This window comes from Pristiophorus japonicus, chromosome 8 (genome assembly GCF_044704955.1).
Source record: "Pristiophorus japonicus isolate sPriJap1 chromosome 8, sPriJap1.hap1, whole genome shotgun sequence".
Taxonomy (NCBI): domain Eukaryota; kingdom Metazoa; phylum Chordata; class Chondrichthyes; family Pristiophoridae; genus Pristiophorus; species Pristiophorus japonicus.
Window position 1 is genome coordinate 19,961,196 of NC_091984.1, and position 21,784 is coordinate 19,982,979.

Below are 21,784 nucleotides of genomic sequence, written 5' to 3' on the forward strand. Positions count from 1 at the left end.
TCGCCGACAGCATGCAGAAAACAAGTGCAGGCAGCGGAAGGAGCGTGTGGCAAACCCTTCCCACCCGCCCTTTCCTTCAACCACTGCTTGTCCCACCTGTGACAGAGACTGTAATTCCCGGATTGGACTGTGGTTACCTGAGAACTCACTTTTAGACTGGAAGCAAGTCTTCCTCGATTTCGAAGGACTGCCTATGATGATGATAATGTTTATTGGGGCTAATTAGCTGAGACCTTGGATTGCGTCACGCTGATTGGCTACATTTTCCGCTGTTGGTCTGTTTGACCGGCCTGCCGATTGGCTGCGCTGACCGCTGGGCTCCCGATCATTGGACGAAAATGGGTAGCGCTCGTCGCCTCAGCCGATTGGTTGGGCCGGTGAGGACAGACGCTTATTGGTTGGGCCGATGATTGGGGCCAGACGGCAATTGGCTGGGCCGGTGTGTGTGTGAGGGTAGACTCCGATTGGCTGGGCCGATGATTGGGGCCAGACTCCGATTGGCTGGGCCGATGACTGGGGCCAGACTCCGATTGGCTGGCCCGATGAGTGGCCAGATGCCGATTGGCCGGGCTGCTGCGCGGAGTCCGTGCGCTGATTGGCTTGTCTCGGAGGGTGGGCGGGGCGCGGCGTGGCGCGCGGCTTGCTGTGAGCGGGTGCGGGGGCCCGGCGCTCGAGTTCGAGCTTCTCGGTGGCGTCGCCATGGACTTCAACGTGAAGAAGCTGGCGGCGGACGCCGGCACTTTCCTCAGCCGCGCCGTTCAGGTAAAGTGCGGCGGGCTGCGGCCCGAGGAGCGAACGGAGCGGGCTGGGCTGTTTATTTTTTTTGTAGCCGAGGGCCTTGTGACCGGGTTGGCGGTGTCACGGGACGAGGCCAGCCTCGCAAACAAGGCCAAAGGCCGTCGAGCGCTGACAGAAAGCGACTCAAGGAGGGAGGGCGGGCGGGGCTGTGGGTGGCAGGCCCCAGCGGCGGGTAATCCACTCTCCCGGGGAGCAGGACCCCAACCCCCCGGGTCCTCCCTCGTCATTTAGTTTTAAAATGGGAAACACATAAAGCCCCATTCAGCCGCTCGGTGCCGAGGGGCGCCTGGTCAAGTGATGTGGCATCGCCGGTGCCCGCCCCAGGGATTCCCTCCTCCCTGTTCCTGGGGACAGTCACCCGGTAACATCACAGCACAACATCTCTTTTGCTCAAATAAGCGATGTGCAATCAGCCAGCTTCCACCAGGGATTGTTTGTTGCTTTACAAAAATCCCACTGGGGATATTTTCAATACAACTGCTGGGGAATGCACTGCAAGGTATGTCAGGAAGGACTGGACGGGTTAAATGTCTATAGCCGCTTTGCCAGGTACTCTGAAGAAGGCACTGCACCTGAAAAGCGAACATGCCTTCCCCCCCCCCCCCCCTTTTCATCATGCTGGTGGAGTTCCTGCCTTTCCAGCATTTTTTTTAGGTTTTCAGCATTTATAGAAATTTCTTTAGAATGCAGTTCTATAGGAGCTTTATGGTACGTGAGTCATTGGTGGACTGAGTGGACTTTCTCTTGCGTTTAAAACTACTGTCTCTGAATTACTTGTCGCAATGCCCCGATTAAATAAAACACTCAGATTACAGCAAGTCTGTCAGCATCTGTAAAGAGGGGAAAAAAACATTTCCAGAATTCAGTCACAAATTATTGCAAAGGTTCCTTACAACAGTGGAAGAAGATACATTTTCAATCATTGCATGTGAATTGTAGCTTAATATTTTGCATTGTGTAGGCTGCACCCATTAGGATAGAAATTAGTCTGGGCCTGCTTATGGGATCAGATTTGGTGCTGTAGGAGCCCGAACGGAGACCTGAAATTGTGCCTCTGGTCTCATCTAAATATTCAGGGCAAATTACTGGTCTGTTGCGTGTCTACAGGTAGTTCACCCATCTCCAGAATTGAATTTTGAGCCACTTGCAGCCACCCTCATGTAAGTTCCCAGAACTTTGAAGGAGCATCCAGGGGAACGGGTTGATCGCTCTAACTGGAGTTAAGAGGAGTGTTTCTGCTCCTACAGATGTTCGTGGTTGGTGGCTGCTGAAGAAACCTGGGTAGGGCAGGTCTGGTCTAGTGGCCTGCCTCGTTCGTCGATGACTAATTTTGTAAAGGGCTCAGTCAACAGGTTTAAGGCTCCTAATTAATATATTCAAGATGCCTAATGCCAGTTTAAGTCGACTGCCCAGAATGCTTGGAAAATAGGCCCCTCAGATTTAGCAACGGGATCGATGCCTGTGTTGATAACACTGGCCGACCTACTGCTAAATTAGTGTTTTATACCTGCTTGCGCAACACATCAATTTCTATCCCATCGCCTGTACAAATGTAAATTCCTGAAAAGCAGGTTTCGATGTGAGGTTCATGTTCTGTTTTCACCAGTAGTTGGCTCCTGGACATCATAAAATCTCAAATAGAACACTTGCCAAATTTTCTAATGGCTGTGTGAAAGGATACTGTTGTTACAGTAGCTCTTCGGTGCTACATCTGCTAAAGTGTTTCATTATAGGATTATGGCAGCACCAGCTTACAGAAAAGCATTTAATATTATCTGACAGGAGTGGTAAGAGTCGTGGTTTCACCTTCCATGAGTGAAAGTGACAACAGCTGAAAGTTATTTGGTCATCCTTATTTGTGGAAAAACAAAGAACTTGAGAGTTTACTTTTGCAAGATGTATACTTGTCATATTCAAATTGTGTGACACGCTAAAAACAGTGATCGTATAGGGGAATCTGTTCATTAATGCCCTGTCACTACAGCGCATCAGTTAATAATTCAATCTGTACAGTCATAGCAGTAAAGTATGAGTTAGAGAATTTCATTCTAAAACTGTGCAGTACTCTAATCAGACTGTACCTTGGGTGCTATGTTCAGTTAAGAGCACAAAGACACACGGGTAACTTTCAATCTCCAGAAGCAACGGGGAGAGGAACTAGAGACTGATCCTTAGCGTCACAGGAGTCATTTCTGAAGAAAGACTGGGAAAATTTGAGCATTCTGCCTCAAAAGGAGGCGACGAAGAGAGACCCTCAAATATTTAAAATAAACTGTTAAGCTTTAAATAAATGTTCTGAATTCATCATGACAATAGACAGGTTCAGGCTAGTTAAAGGTAAATGCAGGAATGGTATGGGGAAGTTCTTCACACAGTAATCAACATTTGGAATAGACTTTAAATTACAGTAGTGAAGGCAGACCCCTTGATGTGCAGTTTATTGCTGTGTTTTTGCTGTATTGGGGTGCAAGGTCTGTAAGTTCTACTGCATGGCCTTCCTCATTTGTTTGGAGATCTCGGAAGTGGCGCAATATCTCCAACTGGCTGCTTTGTGGTAAATAGTATGATATGTATATAAATGAAACTATTAGCCAGTCAGTGGTGTTTCCCCATCTCCCGCGAAAATAATGTATGGTCCCGTGACTACCAGGAGTTTTCAGGTACCTCACGTAAGTGAGGCATCCTTCTTGAGACTAGTCTACTATCGCTTCAACCTGATGCTGTCATGCCGTCACTCTCACAGGATATGGACAAGTCAAGTGAAGGGGTATGCTGTTTTAGGAGGGCGAGAGGCTTTAAGCACCTAAGCTAGCGCAACATTCACTGCTAGCTGCATAAAGCTACATTGCACAACAATCCGAACGATTGCATAACCTTCACCCACAATTGAGGAACTACTGTGTGTGAGGACTCCTCAGACGCTCATGATCTGCAATGCCCGAGTCACCTCAGGATGGGAAATAAGCCAAACCGGTTCCCTATGGTCCAACTGAACTTTGCAGACCAATGAAAAATAGCTTCAGGCCTAAACACACATCCCCAGCAAAGCCCACTGCTCCAGGATCATCTTTGAGAACAAAGATAATTCCCAGCCAATCGTCTCCGTAAATTTCTCTCCCCAAGGACCTAATGGACTACTTTGTCACTAAAAAATAAGACCATCTGTTCAGCTGCCTCTGCTGCTTCCCAACCAAGCCAAACATCCCCACCAGGCTTCCCCTGCTTTAGCTATGAACCTGCATCTCTAATTTCTTTCCCATATGTCCCCATGCCCCCTCTGAGTTGTTCGAGACCATACTCCTGCTCCCTTGACTCCATTCCCACTAAACTGATGACTACCCAACTTCCCTTCCTGGCCCCTATGCAAGCTCAAATTGTAAATGTTTTCTCCTCTTTCAAAACTACAGTCATCACTCCACTCATCAAAAAAGTCACTTACCCTTCTGTCATTGTAAAGTAGTGCCCATCTACAACCTTTCCTCAAGTCCTTGAATGTGTTGTTGCCTCCCAAGTCTTTGCATTCTTTCCCTTGGCTTTCTGCCCATCACAGCACAGAAGTGGCCTCAGCCAAAGTCAAGAATGAGATCTTCAATGACTGTGGCCATGCATTATTCCACTTCATCTGCAATCTTTGACACTATCGGCCGCACCATCCTTCTGCCATGCCTCTTCTATGTTGTACAGCTCAATATTGTTTGGTTCTACTCTTAGATATCCAATCATCAACAGAATATCTCCAGCATTTGTTTCCCATCCTGCCCCTGCACCGTTACTTTCAAAGTCCATCAAGTATCTATCTTTGGTCTCCTCCTCTTCTTCATCGACCTGCTGCCCCTTGACAGCATCATCCACATATATGTTGCTAACGCCCAGTTCTAATGCTCCACCTCTTTATTTTGCCACTGCCACTGTGTTGGTTCCCTGGTTGGTTCCACAACGTATTGTTCTAAGAAACCATCCCGAATACACTCTGAACTCTTCTTCAAGGCTACCTTTGCCAATTTGATTTGTCCAATCAATATCAGGTTGGCAAACTGTAACTAGCGAGATGCCACACGGATCAGTGCTGGGTCTCAACAATTTACAATATGAATGATTTGGATGAAGGGAACAAAGTGTAATGTAGCCAAGTTTGCTGCTGATACAACGATGAGTGGGAAAGCAAGTTGTAAGGAGGATGCAAAGAATCTGCAAAGGGATATAGACAGGCTGAGTGAGTGGGCAAAAATTTGGTAGATGGAGTATAATGTGGGAAAATGGGAGGTTATCAACTTTGGTAGGAAAAATAAAAAAGCAAATAATTATTTAAATGGGTAGAGATTACAAAATGATGAGGTACAGCGGGATCTCGTGGTCCTTCTACATGAAACACACAAAGTTAGCATGCAGGTACAGCAAGTAATAAAGAAGGTAAATGGAATGTTGGCCTTTACTGCAAGGGGGATAGAAGTCCTGCTACAACTGTTGGTGAGACCACACCTAGAGTACTGTGTACAGTTGGTCTCATTTAAGGAGGGATATACTTGCATTGGAGGCAGTTCAGAGAAGGTTCACTAGGTTGATTCCTGAGATGAAGGGGTTGTCTTACGAAGAAAGGTTGAGCAGGTTGGGCCTGTACTCATTGGAGTTTAGAAGAATAAGAGGGAATCTTACTGAAACATAAGATTCGGAAGGGGCTTAACAGGGTAGATGCAGAGAGGATGTTCCCCCTCGTGGGGGAATCTAGAACTAGGGGGCATAATTTCAGAATAAGGGTCGTCCATTTAAAACTAAAATGAGGAGGAATTTCTTCTCTGAAGGTCACGAATCTTTGGAATTCTCTTCCCCAGAGAGCGATGGAGGCTGGGTCATTGAATATATTTAAGGTGGAGATACAGATTTTTGAATGAAAAGGGAGTCAATGGTTGGGGGGAGTGGGCAGGAAAGTGGAGTTGAGGCCAAGATCAGATCAGCCATGATCTTATTGAACGACAGAGCAGGCTCAAGGGGCCAATGGCCTACTCCTATTTCTTATGTCCTTATGTTGTGTTGTTGAACTGCTGGTCCATCCTATCTTAGATGAGCCACAATTTCCTTCGGCTAAATATTAGTAAGTAAACATTGGTAAGACCGAAGCTATTGTCTTTGGCCTCTGCCACAAACTCTATACCCTTGCCACCAATTCCATTCCCCTCTGGCAACTGCCTCAGGCTGTACCAAACTGTTCGCAACCTCAGTGCCTTATTCACCCCAGAGTACACAAATTTAAGGTGATTGGCAAAAGAACCAAAGGCGACACAAGAAAAAACTTTTTTATACAGCGAGTGGTTAGGATCAGGGATGCTCTGCTGGAAAAGGGTGAAGGAGGCAGATTCAATCACGGCTTTCAAAAGGGAGTTGGATAAGTACCTGAAAGGAAAAAAAATGTGCAGGTCTTCAGGGAAATAGCAGGGGAGTGGGACTAGCTGAGGTGCTCTTGCAGAGAGCCGGCATGGGCTCGACAGGCCGTATGGCTGCCTTCTGTTCTGTAACTATTCTGTGAATCTAGCTTGTTGACTGTCATAAAAGAAAGTGCTAGTTTGTCTTTTGAAATGCTGGTGGAGCAGTTGTATATTTCTAGCATTTTTTGCTTTTATTTCCGATTGCTAACACTCAGTTTTACTTTCTTCTCCCGTTGATTGTTGTGTGTGCTCCTGCTTGGTTGGGCTGGTTCAATTTTTGACGAGCTCTGATGAAATTGTAGGGCGTGGTGAGCTTTGCACTTGTGGTTTATGATCTAATCTCAAAAAATTATCAGTAACTGTTTTGCATTCATGAGTTGAAACCAGTCGTCTGTTAATTCTCTATAATGAATCTAATGTTCTAGCTTCAGTGTGCCATTTGCTTCCTTAATGGATTCATGAAAGGAAAATCATGTTTAACTAACTTACTGGAATTCTTTGAGGATATAACGAGCATGGTGGATAGAGGTGTACCGATGGATGTGGTGTATTTAGATTTCCAAAAGGCATTCGATAAGGTGTCACACAAAAGGTTACTGCAGAAGATAAAGGTACGCGGAGTCAGAGGAAATGTATTAGCATGGATAGAGAATTGGCTGGCAAACAGAAAGCAGAGAGTTGGGATAAATGGGTCCTTTTCCGGTTGGAAATCAGTGGTTAGTGGTGTGCCACATGGATCAGTGCTGGGACCACAACTGTTTACAATATACATAGATGACCTAGAGGAGGGGACAGAGTGTAGTGCAACAAAATTTGCAGATGACACTAAGATTAGTGGGAAAGCGGGTTGTGTAGAGGACTCAGAGAGGCTGCAAGGAGATTTGGATAGGTTAAGCGAATGGGTTAAGGTTTGGCAGATGGAATACAATGTCGGAAAGTGTGAGGTCATCCACCTTGGGGGAAAAAAAACAGTAAATGGGAATATTATTTGAATGGGGAGAAATTACAACATGCTGTGGTGCAGAGGGAACTGGGGGTCCTTGTGCATGAAACTCTTTTGGCGTTTACCTGTAAAACATAACGCATGAAACTCTTTTAGATGATTATATTTATTACAGCGTTGGAGAAAAGAACCGTTTCATTCAAAACCATCCCAATGAAGACAATAATTTAGCGAATTTGTAAAATTACATTTGCCAGACTTGTCTTTTTTCTCAGTTTAAAATGCACGATTTCCTGGAGACCGAAATCTACAGTAAAACACCAAAATGTCATCAGTATGTTCCAATCTGACTGCAAATAGGAGATTTACATACGCGTTCAGCGACTCTACAGCTAAACACAGTTAGAATGATTTTAAACACATCTAAAAAGGCAATTCATTTAGAAAGATCTTGCTATTCCCCAACCCCCACCACCCCCAAAAAACAAAAACAAAGTATGTTAACATCCCATAACCTGCAGTCAGCACAATAAACACAGTTGACGTTCCTGAAAACTCTAAAGGAATGCAGAAAAAACATCCCTCAATAAAACATTAGCAACAAATATTGAACACAAAACTACAATGTAGAATTTTTTCTTTTTTATAACCAGACTACAAGATCTCAAAAGGTTAGTTTGCAGGTGCAGCAGGTAATCAGGAAGGCAAATGGAATGTTGGCCTTCATTGCGAAAGGGATGGAGTACAAAAGCAGGGAGGTGTTGCTGCAACTGTATAAGGTATTGGTAAGGCCGCACCTGGAGTACTGCGTGCAGTTTTGGTCACCTTACTTAAGGAAGGATATACTAGCTTTGGAAGGGGTACAGAGACGATTCACTAGGCTGATTTGAGAAATGAGGGGATTACCTTATGATAGATTGAGTAGACTGGGTCTTTATTCATTGGAGTTCAGAAGGATGAGGGGTGATCTTATAGAAACATTTAAAATCATGAAAGGGATAGACAAGATGGAGGCAGAGAGGTTGTTTCCATTGGTGGGGGAGACTCGAACTAGGGGGCACAGCCTCAAAATACGGAGGAGCCAATTTAAAACCGAGTTGAGAAGGAATTTCTTCTCCCAGAGGGTTGTGAATCTGTGGAATTCTCTGTCCAAGGAAGCAGTTGAGGTTGGCTCATTGAATGTTTTCAAGTCAAAGATAGATTTTTAAGCAATAAGGGAATTAAGGGTTACGGGGAGAGGGCGGGTAAGTGGAGCTGAGTCCACGACCAGATCAGCCATGATCTTATTGAATGGCGGAGCAGGCTCGAGGGGCTAGATGGCCTACTCTTGTTCCTAATTCTTATGTTCTTAACATATTCATGTGATGCTATTAACCCATGTCAAGCATCACGATTAAAGATGGCTCCCCTTGTTATCATGTCCAATTTGTAACATTTTTCTTGAATTCTCTGTTTCCTGCACCATTCCCCAACCAAGAAGGTGTCCAGGCAACTTACATAGAATATACGGCACAGAAACAGGCCATTCAGCGAAACCAGTCCATGCTGGCGTTTATGCTTCACTCAAGTCTTCTCGGATTTAGATGAGGAAAGATCTTGATCAGCATAGCTTTCTATTTTCTTCTCCCTCATAGGCTTGTCTAGCTTCCTCTTAAATGCATCTATACTGTGCGCATCAACCACTCCATGTGGCAGTGCGTTCCACATAATGTCAGCTGTGGCTCCATGGCACACTGGCACACTGCCTCTGAGTCTGAAGATTGTGGGTTCAAGTCCCACTCCAGGAATTTGAGCACATAAATCTAGGCTGACACTCCAGTGCAGTACTGAGGGAGTGCTGCACTGTTGGAGGTGCCGTCTTTCAGACGAGACCTTAAACCGACGTCCTGTCTGCCTCCTTGTGGATGTAAAAAATCGTATGGCACTATTTTGAAGACGAGCATGGGAGTTATCCCTGGTGTCCTACATAAGTACTTTTTTGGCACAGCGTGGCCCTGGATAACGTGGACCACTTTCTATACCTCGGGAGCCTATTACCAGCAAGAGCAGATATCGACGACGAGGTTCAACACTGCCTGCAGTGTGCCAGCGCAGCCTTAGGCCGCCTGAGGCAGAGTGTTTGAAGACCAGGCCCTCAAGCTTATTGTCTACAGGGCTGTAGTGATACCCGGCCTCCTGTTTGGCTCGGAGGCATGGACCATCTACAGTAGACCCCTCGAATCGCTGGAGAAATACCACCAACGATGTCTCCTCAAGATCCTGCAAATCCCCTGGGAGGACAGACACACCACCATTAGTGCCCTCGATCAGTCCAGCATCGAAGCACTGACCACACTCGACCATCTCCGTTGGCCAGGCCACATTGTTCACATACCTGACACAAGACTCCAGTTCAGAGAAGGTTCACTAGGTTGATTCCAGGGATGAGGGGGTTGACTTATGATGATAGGTTGAATAGGTTGGGCCTCTACTTATTGGAATTCGGAATAATGAGCGGTGATCTTATCGAAGCGTATAAGATTGAGAGGGCTTGACAAGGTGGCCGCAGAGAGGATGTTTCCACTGATGGGGGAGACTAGAACTAGATGGCATGATCTTAGAATAAGGGGCCGCCCATTTAAAACTGAGATGAGAAATTTCTTCTCTGAGGGTTGTTAATCTGTGGAATTCGCTGCCTTAGCTGTGGAAGCTGGGACATTGAATAAATTTAAGACAGAAATAGTTTCTTAAACGATAAGGGGTGATGGGGAGTGGCAAGAAAGTGGAGCTGAGTCCATGGTCATTTCAGCCGTGATCATATTACATGGCAGAGCAGGCTCGAAGGGCCATATGGCGGCCTCCTGCTCCTATTTCTTATGTTATGTAAAGCAAGAGCTCTACTCGGAAGTCCTACATGGCAGGCGAGCCCAAGGTGGGCAGAGGAAATGTTTCAAAGCCACCTTGATAAAGTGCAACATCCCCACCGACACCCGAGTCCCTCGAGTCTCGTCGCCGAGAGCATGCAGAAAGCAAGCGCAGGCAGCGGAAGGAGCGTGCAGCAAACCAGACTCCCCACCCACCCTTTCCTTCAACGACTGTCTGTCCCACCTGTGACAGAGACTGTAATTCCCGTATTGAACAGTCACCTTTTGAGTGGAAGCAAGTTTTCCTCGATTTCGAGGGACTGCCTATGATGACATAAGAACATAAGAAATAGGAGCAGGCCATTTGGCCCCTTGAGCCTGCTCTGCCATTCAATATCATGGCTGATCTGATCTTGGGCTCAGCTCCACTTCCCTGCCAGCTCCCCATAACTCTTCACTCCCTTATCACTCAAAAATCTGTCTATCTCCACTTAAGTATATTCAATGACCCAGCCTCCACAACTTTCTGGGACAGAGAATTCCACAGATTTACAACCCTTTGAGAAGAAATTTCTCCTCATCTCGGTTTTAAATGGGCGACCCCTTATTTTGAAACTATGCGTCCTAGTTCTACGGTTGCCCACGAGGGGAAACATCATCTCTGCATCTATCTTGTTGAGTCCCCTCAGTATCTTATGTTTAAATAAGATTGCCTCTCATTCTTCTAAACTCCAATGAGTCTAGGCCCAACCTACTCAACCTTTCTTCATAAGTCAATCCCTTCATCTCAGGAATCAACCTAGTGAACCTTCTCTGAACTGCCTCCAATGCAAGTATATCATAGAAGTTGACAGCACAGAAGGAGGCCATTTCGGCCCATCGTGTCCATGCCGGCCAACAAGAGACTATCCAGCTTAATCCCATTTTCCAGCTCTAGGTCCATAGCCCTGCAGGTTTACAGCACTTCAAGTGCGCATCCCAGTACTTTTTAAATGTGGTGAGGGTTTCTGTCTCTACCACCCTTTCGGGCAGTGAGTTCCAGACCCCCACAGCCCTCAGCGTGAAGAAATTTCCCCTCAAATCCCCTCAACCTTCTACCAATTATTTAAATTTGTGCCCCCTGGCTGTTGACTCATTTGCTAAGGGAAATGGGCCCTTTCGATCAACTGTATCTAGACCCCTCCATAATTTAATACACCTCGATGAGGTCTCCCCTCAGCCTCCTCTGTTCCAATGAAAACAAATCCAGCCTATCTAATCTGTCCTCGTAGCTTAGATTCTCCACTCCCGGCAACATTCTTGTAAATCTCCTCTGTGCTCTCTCCAATGCAATCACGCCCTTCCTGTAATGCGGTGACTAGAACTGCACGCAGTGCCTAACCAGTGTTTTATACAGTTTAAGCATAACACCCCTGCTCTTGTATTCTATGCCTCGGCTAATAAAGGCAAGCATTCCATGTGTCTTCTTAACCACCTTATTTACCTGGCCTACCTTCAGGGATCAGTGGACATGCACGCCAAGGTCCTTTTGTTCCTCTACACTTCCCAGTATCCTACCATTTAATGTGTATTCCCTTTCCTTGTTAGCCCCCCAAAATGCATTACGTCACACTTCTCTGGATTAAATTCCATTTGCCACTGTTCTGCCCACCTGACCAGTTGATTGCTATCTTCCTGCAGTCCTCAGCTTTTTTCTTTATCAACCACACAGCCGATTTTAGAATTATCTGCAAACTTCTTAATCATACCCCCTATATTCAAGTCTAGATCATTGATGTAAATCTCAAAAAGCAATGGATCTAGTACTGAGCCCTGTGGAACCCCACTGGATCATCCTTCCAGTCGCAAAAACACCCATCAACCATTGCCCTTTGCTTCCTGTCTCCGAGCCAATTTTGGATCCAACTTTGCTCTGGATTCCATGGGCTTTTACTTTTGTGACCAGTCTGCCATGTGGGACCTTATCAAAAACTTTGCTAAAATCCATATACACTACATCGTACGCTTTGCCTTCATCGACCCTCCTGGTTACCTCCTCGCAAAATTCAATCAAATTAGTCAGGCACGACCTTCCATTAACACATCTGTGCTGACTGACCCTTGTTAAATAATCATTTCCCCCACTGCTACCCAGTTCTATTGCTCTTTGACTTTTGAAATTTCCACCCACCTGAACACCACCACCACCCCCCCCCCCCCCCCCCCCCCCCCCACTATTTAGTTTAAAGCCCTCTACAGCCCTAGTTATTCGATTTGCCAGGACACTAGTCCCAGCATGGTTCAAATGAAGCCCGTCCCAACGGAACAGCTCCCTCTTACCCCAATACTGGTACCAGTGCCCCATGAACCGAAACCCATTTCTCCCACACCAGTCTTTGAGCCACATGTTCACCTCTCATGTTATTTACCGTATGCAAATTTGCTCGTGGCTCGGGTAGTAATCCAGAGATTACCTTTATGGTTCTGCTTTTTAATTTAGCCCCTAGCTGCTCATACTTCCTCAGCAAAACCGCTTTGTTTGTTCTACGTATGTCATTGGTATCTACGTGTGACAACTGGATCTTCTCCCTCCCACTCCAAGTTCCTCTCCAGCCCAGAGATGTCCTTAACCCTGGCACTGGGCAGGCAACACAACCTTCTGCACTCACGCTCTTGGATGCAGAGAACAGTATCTGTCCTCCTAGTACTGTCCCCTACAACTACAACATTCTTTTTTACTCCCCCTACTTGAATGGCCCACGGTGCTGTGGTCAGTTTGCTCATCCTTCCTGCAGTCCCTGCCCTCATCCAAACAGGGAGCAAGAATTGTACTTGGTGGACAAGAGCAAGGGCTGAGGCTCCTCCATTGCTACCTCCTGGGTCCCCATACCTTGTTCATGTAGTCACACCCTGCTTTCCCTGACCACGGAACAAATTTGAATTATTTAATCTAAGGGGTATGACTGCTTCCTGGAACGCAGCGTCCAGGTAACTCTCCTCCTCCCTGATGTGTCAGTGTCTGCAGCTCGGACTCCAACTTGTCATTACAGAGCTGAAGTTCCTCGAGCTGCAGACACTTACTGCAGAAATGGTCGCTGTGGACCTCAATGGGGTCAACCAGCTCCCACATGTTGCAGCAGTGACACATCATCTACCCTGCCATCTCTAATGTATTTAATTAATTAAGTTCAAGTTTTGTTTTTAATCCCAGCTCTTAATTTAACCAATGCTCCAGAAAAGAGAGAGAAACTGACCAATCACTTTCCTGCTTTCCTGTGATGTCACATTTTGATTCTTTTATGACTTATCTTCCCAGGTAAGTTGATGCTGGTTGGGCCTCGCTGTTTGTGTGCTGCTGGACGCGGCTCTCGCGCCCTTTGTAGGCTTGCCACTCATCCCAAATCTCGCGCTGTTTGTTCTGGCCAATATTTATCCCTCAATCAACATAAAAACAGATGATCTAGTTGTTATCACATTGCAGTTTGTGGGAGTTTGCTGTGCACAAATTGCTGTATTTCCCATATTACAACAGTGACTACACTCCAATAGTACCTCATTGGCTGTAAAGCGCTTTGAGACGTCCGGCAGTTGTGAAAGGCGCTATATAAATGCAAGTCTTTCACATTCTCGCCATTGTTTGGGTAAAGAAATTTCTTCTGAATCCCCTATTGGATTTCTTAGTGACTGTCTTATATTGATGGCCTCTAGTTATGCTCTTCCCCACAAGTGGAAACATTTTTCTCTGTATCCACTCTATCAAAACCTTTCATAATTTTAAAGCCCTCTATTAGATCACCCCTCCACCGCCTTTTTTCAAGAGAAGAGAGACCCATCCTGTTCATCCTTTCCTGATATGTTTACCCTTGCATTTCCGGTACCCCAACTTTTGCCCAACGCCACTGCTGTCAATAGGACGTTCTGGAGCTGACTTTTTTTAATGATTTGCTTCCCCGGATGACTTAATTTGTGTGCAAAATGGAAGCAAACATGTTTCTAACTATGCTAAGCTGCATAATTGGACTAAGTAGCTATTTTTGTAATACATTTTACTGCTGTATTTTAGCTCATCCTCTTTGCTATAGCAGTTGTCCATAGAACTGGAAATATTTGGTGAGAAGAATATCAGTTAGTCCTATAACACGCAAACTGAATCTGAGTATGACCAATCAAGGGGCTTGTGTGTATGGCAACACAGTGCAGTGAGAGTATGTTGAACTTTGGAATGTAGTCACTGTCCCACCGTCACTGCTAAGTTGCTATTCTCAGTCTAACAGTCTACTGTTAATTGATGTGCTCTGCAATTTTTACAGTCAGCAGACTCTCTTCAAATGCAGTTAACAGCAACGCTAGCATTTTTTCTTCGGAATCAATACAGTTTTTAACTCCTTGGTGGCTGATGTAAACTTGAGTGGAATCTTTACCTTTGAAAATACTTTATATAGAACTGCTGGATTTTCTGTGGTAGTGCTCCTAGATAAAGGGAACAGTAGATGTAACTATCTACTTGTCTTCCACACTTATTCTTTGTAGCCTTCTTTCTATTTACCTTCCACTCCTTTTCTTGTCTTTTGACTCGCTGTGTATTTACTTGTAATTACCCCTCCTTTTTAAATTCACTTTATAATTTCCCAGTGTTGGCTTCTCGGCTGTGATGTGAGATATGGGGGAAATCTTGGCAGAGCAAAACGATTTGGATCTGGCAAAGGAGAGAGAAACTAACTTCCAACCTTGGTTTGTGTGGCTGAGTCCTGGAGGAGAGGAAATATGAATTGGGCTAAGTGGGTGTTACCAGGCCATGCAAGAGATTTTATTTAAATACCTCCCATTAAATAAAAACATTAAAATAAGAACATAACATCAGAAATAGGAGCAGGAGTAGGCCACCTCTCCCTTCGAGTCTACTCCGCCATTTAAAAAGATCATGGCTGATCTGATCATGGACTCAGCTCGACTTCCCTGCCCGCTCCCCATAACCCATTATTCCTTTATTGCTCAAAAATCTGTCTATCTCCGCCTTAAATATATTCAATGACCATAGCACTCTGGGGCAGTGAATTCCATACATTTACAACCCTCAGAAGAAATTCCTCCTCATCTCAGTTTTAAATGGGCAGCCCCTTATTCTGAGACTGTTTCCCCTATGAGTGGAAATATCCTCTCTGCATCCACCTTGTCAAGCCCCTTCATTATCTTATGTTTCAATAAGATCACCTCTCATTCTTCTGAACTCAAGTGTAGAGGCCCAACCTACTCAACCCATCTTCATAATGCAACCCCCTCATCTCCAGAATCAACCTAGTGAACTTTCTCTGAACAGCCTCCAATGCAAGTACATCCTTAAATACGGAGCCTAAAACTGTACGCAGTACTCCAGGTGAGGCCTTATCAATTTCCTGTATACTTGTAGCAGGACTTCTCTGCTTTTATACTCTCTACCCCTTGCAATAAATGCCAACATTCCATTTGCCTTCCTGATTACGTGCTGTACCTGCATACTAATTTTTTGTGTTTCATGGCACAAGGACCCCAGGTCCCTCGACTGCAGCATTTTGCAATTTTTCTCCATTTAAATTATAATTTGCTTTTCTATTTTTTTTTTTCTGCTAAAGTAGATAACCTCACATTTTCCCATATCATACTCCATCTGCCAAATTTTTGTCCACTCGGCCTGTCTTGCATCCCTTTGCAGATTTTTTGTGTCCTCTTCACAATTTGCTTTCCCACCCATCTTTGTATCATCAGCAAACTTGGCTACATTACATTCGGTCCCTTCATCCAAGTCATTGATATAGATTATAAATAGAAACACAGAAAATAGGTGCAGGAGCAGGCCATTTAGCCCTTCTAGTCTGCACCGCCATTCAATGAGTTCATGGCTGAACATGAAACTTCAGTACCCCCTTCCTGCTTTCACGCCATACCCCTTGATCCCCCGAGTAGTAAGGACTTCATCTAACTCCCTTTTGAATATATTTAGTGAATTGGCCTCAACTACTTTCTGTGGTAGAGAATTCCACAGGTTCACCACTCTCTGGGTGAAGAAGTTTCTCCTCATCTCGGTCCTAAATGGCTTACCCCTTATCCTTAGACTGTGACCCCTGGTTCTGGACTTCCCCAACATTGGGAACATTCTTCCTGCATCTAACCTGTCTAACTCCATCAGAATTTGAAACGTTTGAGGTCCCCTCTCACTCTTCTGAACTCCAGTGAATACAAGCCCAGTTGATCCAGTCTTTCTTGATAGGTCAGTCCCACCATCCCGGGAATCAGTCTGGTGAATCTTCGCTGCACTCCCTCAATAGCAAGAATGTCCTTCCTCAAGTTAGGAGACCAAAACTGTACACAATACTCCAGGTGTGGCCTCACCAAGGCCCTGTACAACTGTAGCAACACCTCCCTGCCCCTGTACTCAAATCCCCTCGCTATGAAGGCCAACATGCCATTTGCTTTCTTAACCGCCTGCTGTACCTGCATGCCAACCTTCAATGACTGATGTACCATGACACCCAGGTCTCGTTGCACCTTCCCTTTTCCTAATCTGTCACCATTCAGATAATAGTCTGTCTCTGTTTTTACCACCAAAGTGGATAACCTCACATTTATCCACATTATACTTAATCTGCCACGCATTTGCCCACTCACCTAACCTATCCAAGTCACTCTGCAGCCTCATAGCATCCTCCTCGCAGCTCACACTGCCACCCAACTTAGTGTCATCCGCAAATTTGGAGATACTGCATTTAATCCCCTCGTCTAAATCATTAATATACAATGTAAACAGCTTGGGCCCCAGCACAGAACCCTGCGGTACCCCACTAGTCACTGCCTGCCATTCCGAAAAGTACCCATTTACTCCTACTCTTTGCTTCCTGTCTGACAACCAGTTCTCAATCCACGTCAGCACACTACCCCCAATCCCATGTGCTTTAACTTTGCACATTAATCTCCTGTGTGGGACCTTGTCGAAAGCATTCTGAAAGTCCAAATATACCACATCAACTGGTACTCCTTTGTCCACTTTATTGGAAACATCCTCAAAAAATTCCAGAAGATTTGTCAAGCATGATCTCCCTTTCACAAATCCATGCTGACTTGGACCTATCATGTCGCCATTTTCCAAATGCGCTGCTATGACATCCTTAATAATTGATTCCATCATTTTATCCACTACTGAGGTCAGGCTGACCAGTCTATAATTCCCTGCTTCCTCTCTCCCTCCTTTTTTTAAAAAGTGGGGTTACATTGGCTACCCTCCACTCGATAGGAACTGATCCAGAGTCAATGGAATGTTGGAAAATGACTGTCAATGCATCCGCTATTTCCAAGGCCACCTCCTTAAGTACTCTGGGATGCAGTCCATCAGGCCCTGGGGATTTATCGGCCTTCAATCCCATCAATTTCCCCAACACAATTTCCCACCTAATAAAGATTTCCCTCAGTTCCTCCTCCTTACTAGACCCTCTGACCCCTTTTATATCCGGAAGGTTGTTTGTGTCCTCCTTAGTGAATACTGAACCAAAGTACTTGTTCAATTGGTCTGCCATTTCTGTGTTCCCCGTTATGACCTCCCCTGATTCTGACTGCAGGGGACCTACGTTTGTCTTTACTAATCTTTTTCTCTTTACATACCTATAGAAACTTTTGCAATCCGCCCTGCAAGCTGCTTCTCGTACTCCATTTTCCCTGCCCTAATCAAACCCTTTATCCTCCTCTGCTGAGTTCTAAATTTCTCCCAGTCCCCAGGTTCGCTGCTATTTCTGGCCAATTTGTATGCCATTTCCTTGGCCTTAATACTATCCCTGATTTCCCTCGATAGCCACGGTTGAGCCACCTTCTCTTTTTTTATTTTTACGCCAGACAGGAATGTACAATTGTTGTAATTCATCCATGCGGTCTCTAAATGTCTGCCATTGCCCATCCACAGTCAACCCCTTAAGTATCATTAGCCAATCTATCTTAGCCAATTCATGCCTCATACCTTCAAAGTTACCCTTCTTTAAGTTCTGGACCATGGTCTCTGAATTAACTGTTTCATTCTCCATCCTAATGCAGAATTCCACCATATTATGGTCACTCTTCCCCAAGGGGCCTCGCACAATGAGATTGCTAATTAATCCCCTCTCATTACACAACACCCAGTCTAAGATGGCCTCCCCCCTAGTTGGTTCCTCGACATATTGGTCTAGAAAACCATCCCTTATGCACTCCAGAAAATCCTCCTCCACCGTATTGCTTCCAGTTTGGCTAGCCCAATCTATGTGCATATTAAAGTCACCCATTATAACTGCTGCACCTTTATTGCATGCACTCCTAATTTCCTGTTTGATGCCCTCCCCAACATCACTACTACTGTTTGGAGGTCTGTACACAACTCCCACTAACGATTTTTGCCCTTTAGTGTTCTGCAGCTCTACCCATATAGATTCCACATCATCCAAGCTAATGTCTTTCCTAACTATTGCATTAATCTCCTCTTTAACCAGCAATGCTACCCCACCTCCTTTTCCTTTTATTCTATCCTTCCTGAATGTTGAATACCCCTGGATGTTGAGTTCCCAGCCCTGATCATCCTGGAGCCACGTCTCCGTAATCCCAATCACATCATATTTGTTAACATCTATTTGCACAGTTAATTCATCCACCTTATTGCGGATACTCCTTCCATTAAGACACAAAGCCTTCAGGCTTGCTTTTTTAACACCCTTTGGCCTTTTAGAATTTTGCTGTACAATGGCCCTTTTTGTTCTTTGCCTTGGGTTTCTCTGCCCTCCACTTTTCCTCATCTCCTTTCTGTCTTTTGCTTTTGCCTCATTTTTGTCTCCCTCTGTCTCCCTGCATAGGTTCCCATCCCCCTGCAATATTAGTTTAACTCCTCCCCAACAGCACTAGTAAACACTCCCCCTAGGACATTGGTTCCGGTCCTGCCCAGGTGCAGACCGTCCGGTTTGTACTGGTCCCACCTCTCCCAGAACCGGTTCCAATGCCCCAAGAATTTGAATCCCTCCCTGCTGCACCACTGCTCAAGCCATGTATTCATCTGCGCTATCCTGTGATTCCTACTCTGACTAGCACGTGGCACTGGTAGCAATCCCGAGATTACTACTTTTGAAGTCCTACTTTCTAATTTAGCTCCTAGCTCCTTAAATTCTTTTCGTAGGACCTCATCCCTTTTTTTACCTATGTCGTTGGTACCAATGTGCACCACGACAACTGGCTGTTCTCCCTCCCATTTCAGAATGTCCTGCACCCGCTCTGAGACATCCTTGACCCTTGCACCAGGGAGGCAACATACCATCCTGGAGTCTCGGTTGCATCCGCAGAAACGCCTATCTATTCCCCTCGCCATCGAATCCCCTATCACTATCGCGCTCCCAATCTTTTTCCTGCCCTCCTTTGCAGCAGAGCCACCTACGGTGCCATGAACTTGGCTGCTGCTGCCCTCCCCTGATGAGTCATCCTCCCCAACAGTACTCAAAGCAGTGTATCTGTTTTGCAGGGGGATCACCACAGGGGACCCCTGCACTATCTTTCTTGCACTGCTCTTCCTGCTGGTCTTCCATTCCCTATCTGGCTGTGGACCCTTCTCCTGCGGTAAGACCAACTCACTACACGTGATACTCGCGTCATTCTCAGCATCGTGGATGCTCCAGAGTGAATCCACCCTCAGCTCCAATTCCGCAACGCAGACCGTCAAGAGCTCGAGGCGGATACACTTCCCACACACGTAGCGCCCAGGGACACCGGAAGTGTTCCCGAGTTCCCACATGGTACAGGAGGAGCATATCACGTGACCGAGCTCTCCTGCCATGTCTTAACCTTAGATACCCTTAAATATAATATAATACCCTATAATAGTTGAGGCCCCAGCACCGATCCCTGCGGCACCCCACTAGTTACTGTTTGCCAACTGGAAAATGACCCATTTATCCCAACTTTGTTAGTTAGCCAATCCTCTATCCATGCTAATATATTGCCCCCAACCCTGTGAACTTTTATCTTGTGCAGTAACCACCTTATCGAATGCCTTCTGCAAATCCAAATACACCACATCCGCTGGTTTCCACCCTGCTCGTTACATCCTCAAAGAACTCCAGCGAACTTGTCAAACGTGATTTCCCTTTCATAAAACCATGCTGACTCTGCTTGATCGAATTATGTTTTTCCAAATGTCCTGCTACTGCTTTCTTTATGGACTCCTGCAACATTTTCCCAACGACAGATGTTAGGCTAACTAGTCTATAGTTTCCTGCTTTTTGTCTGCCTCCTTTTTTAAATAGGGGCATTACATTTGCGGTTTTCCAATCCGTTGGGAAAGCCCCAGAATCGAGGGAATTTTGGTAGATTACAACCAATGCATCCACTGTCTCTGCAGCCGGAAAGTAAGTCAAGAAAAATGAGAAGTATGAACAGAGTAAAAATGTTTTTAAAGTTGATTTGTATGTTCTCAAATGTTAATGTTGGGACGTGATTGAAGTCCTGTTTTATGATGTGAATAGCATGGACTAAACTGCTTTGGTTGAAAGGGCCTCATGGTACTATATCTTAACATGAATTGTGTATGATCATACAAATTGCTATTGCTCTTGTAAAATCATTAGCAGATGGATAACTTTCATAGTAATTGCGGGTACACAACCCTATACAGCTTATACTTAAATAGCTATTGAGCCCAGATGTCTTTACAGCACAGAAATACTTTAGATCACAGACAGACTTCGAACAATATCTCTATTCAGCTAGCAACAGCTGTCTCCTAATTTCACCAGTTGCTAAATCACAAGATATTTGGGCAAACTCTACTGTTAACTCTTCTTTTGCCGAACAGTAATTCTGTTCACATGCATAGTGTGTATAGTATGTGATTGTGAGAAAGAGAGGATATATAAACATAAAACTTGTACATTGTACAAGAAATCCCATTATTCTAAAGCTATGAGATAAACTTCTGGTGCAGTGATTTTAATTGTTGCTTGGTCAATGAATCATCGGTACCAGAATTTTTTCAAAACATGAGTTGCTGCCGCAATTTATCTTCTCCACCCAACATATTATTTTTCTACTTGTATTTGGGGCCTTAATTTTTGTTGCCCACAACTTTCTTCAGTCATTTATTTTTCTATCTACTTTCAGCCAGTTCTATTTTGTAACTTGTACAATGCATATTCCTACCAATTCTTGTATTTTAGAACTTTTGCTATTTTACTACTCTAGGATCTACTCTGTTCAGGTGAGATTATTGCAAAATAATTTAAATGCAACAGGATATGGGATTAATGCCTTCATCCAGCATTATGCATCCAAACACATTGGGTTTTCAAAAACCGATGGGCAGGAAGCCCCTAGTATCCGTCAAATCCATTACATTATATCAGTGTTGAGTCCTTAATGGTTCTCTGTTTAGTTTGCCATGGTGACCAATGAGATCATCACATACGCCCTTAATGATAACTGGCCTGTCAACGTTCCTGGTGTGGTACAGAGAGAGTGCACATCAGACTAAAGAGTTGAAAATTACCTTCTGAAATAGCTATTTGCAACTTAAAATGCATTATGCGCTCCAACCTCTTTACCCTCCCTCCCACTTCACTTTCCTTTCTGCGGGTTCTCTCGGTATGTCAAATCACAGCAAAGTAGGAATGTATCTATAATGTAGTTTGCTTCAGCCTTAAAAATATTGGGTATAAAATGTTGGTGTTTTTCTATAATTGCTACCTTTTGTGTTTGCAGAGGTTCATGATCAGTTTTATTTTAATGGTTGTAATGGAGAGAGAAGAGAAGATTGTTTCCATGTCTGCAGCTGC

At 44.9% G+C, this 21,784-nt stretch overlaps 1 protein-coding gene across 1 annotated transcript in view; it reads left to right on the forward strand.

Annotated features, from left to right (window-relative positions):
• The first annotated feature begins 619 nt into the window (after window positions 1–619).
• LOC139268425 (endophilin-B1-like) overlaps window positions 620–21,784 on the forward strand; it is a 50,383-nt gene continuing 29,218 nt past the window's right edge. The window contains exon 1 of the mRNA XM_070886547.1: window positions 620–762. Within this exon, the coding sequence (XP_070742648.1) occupies window positions 700–762 (63 nt within the window). The 5' untranslated portion in view covers window positions 620–699. The remainder of the gene's footprint in view (window positions 763–21,784) is intronic.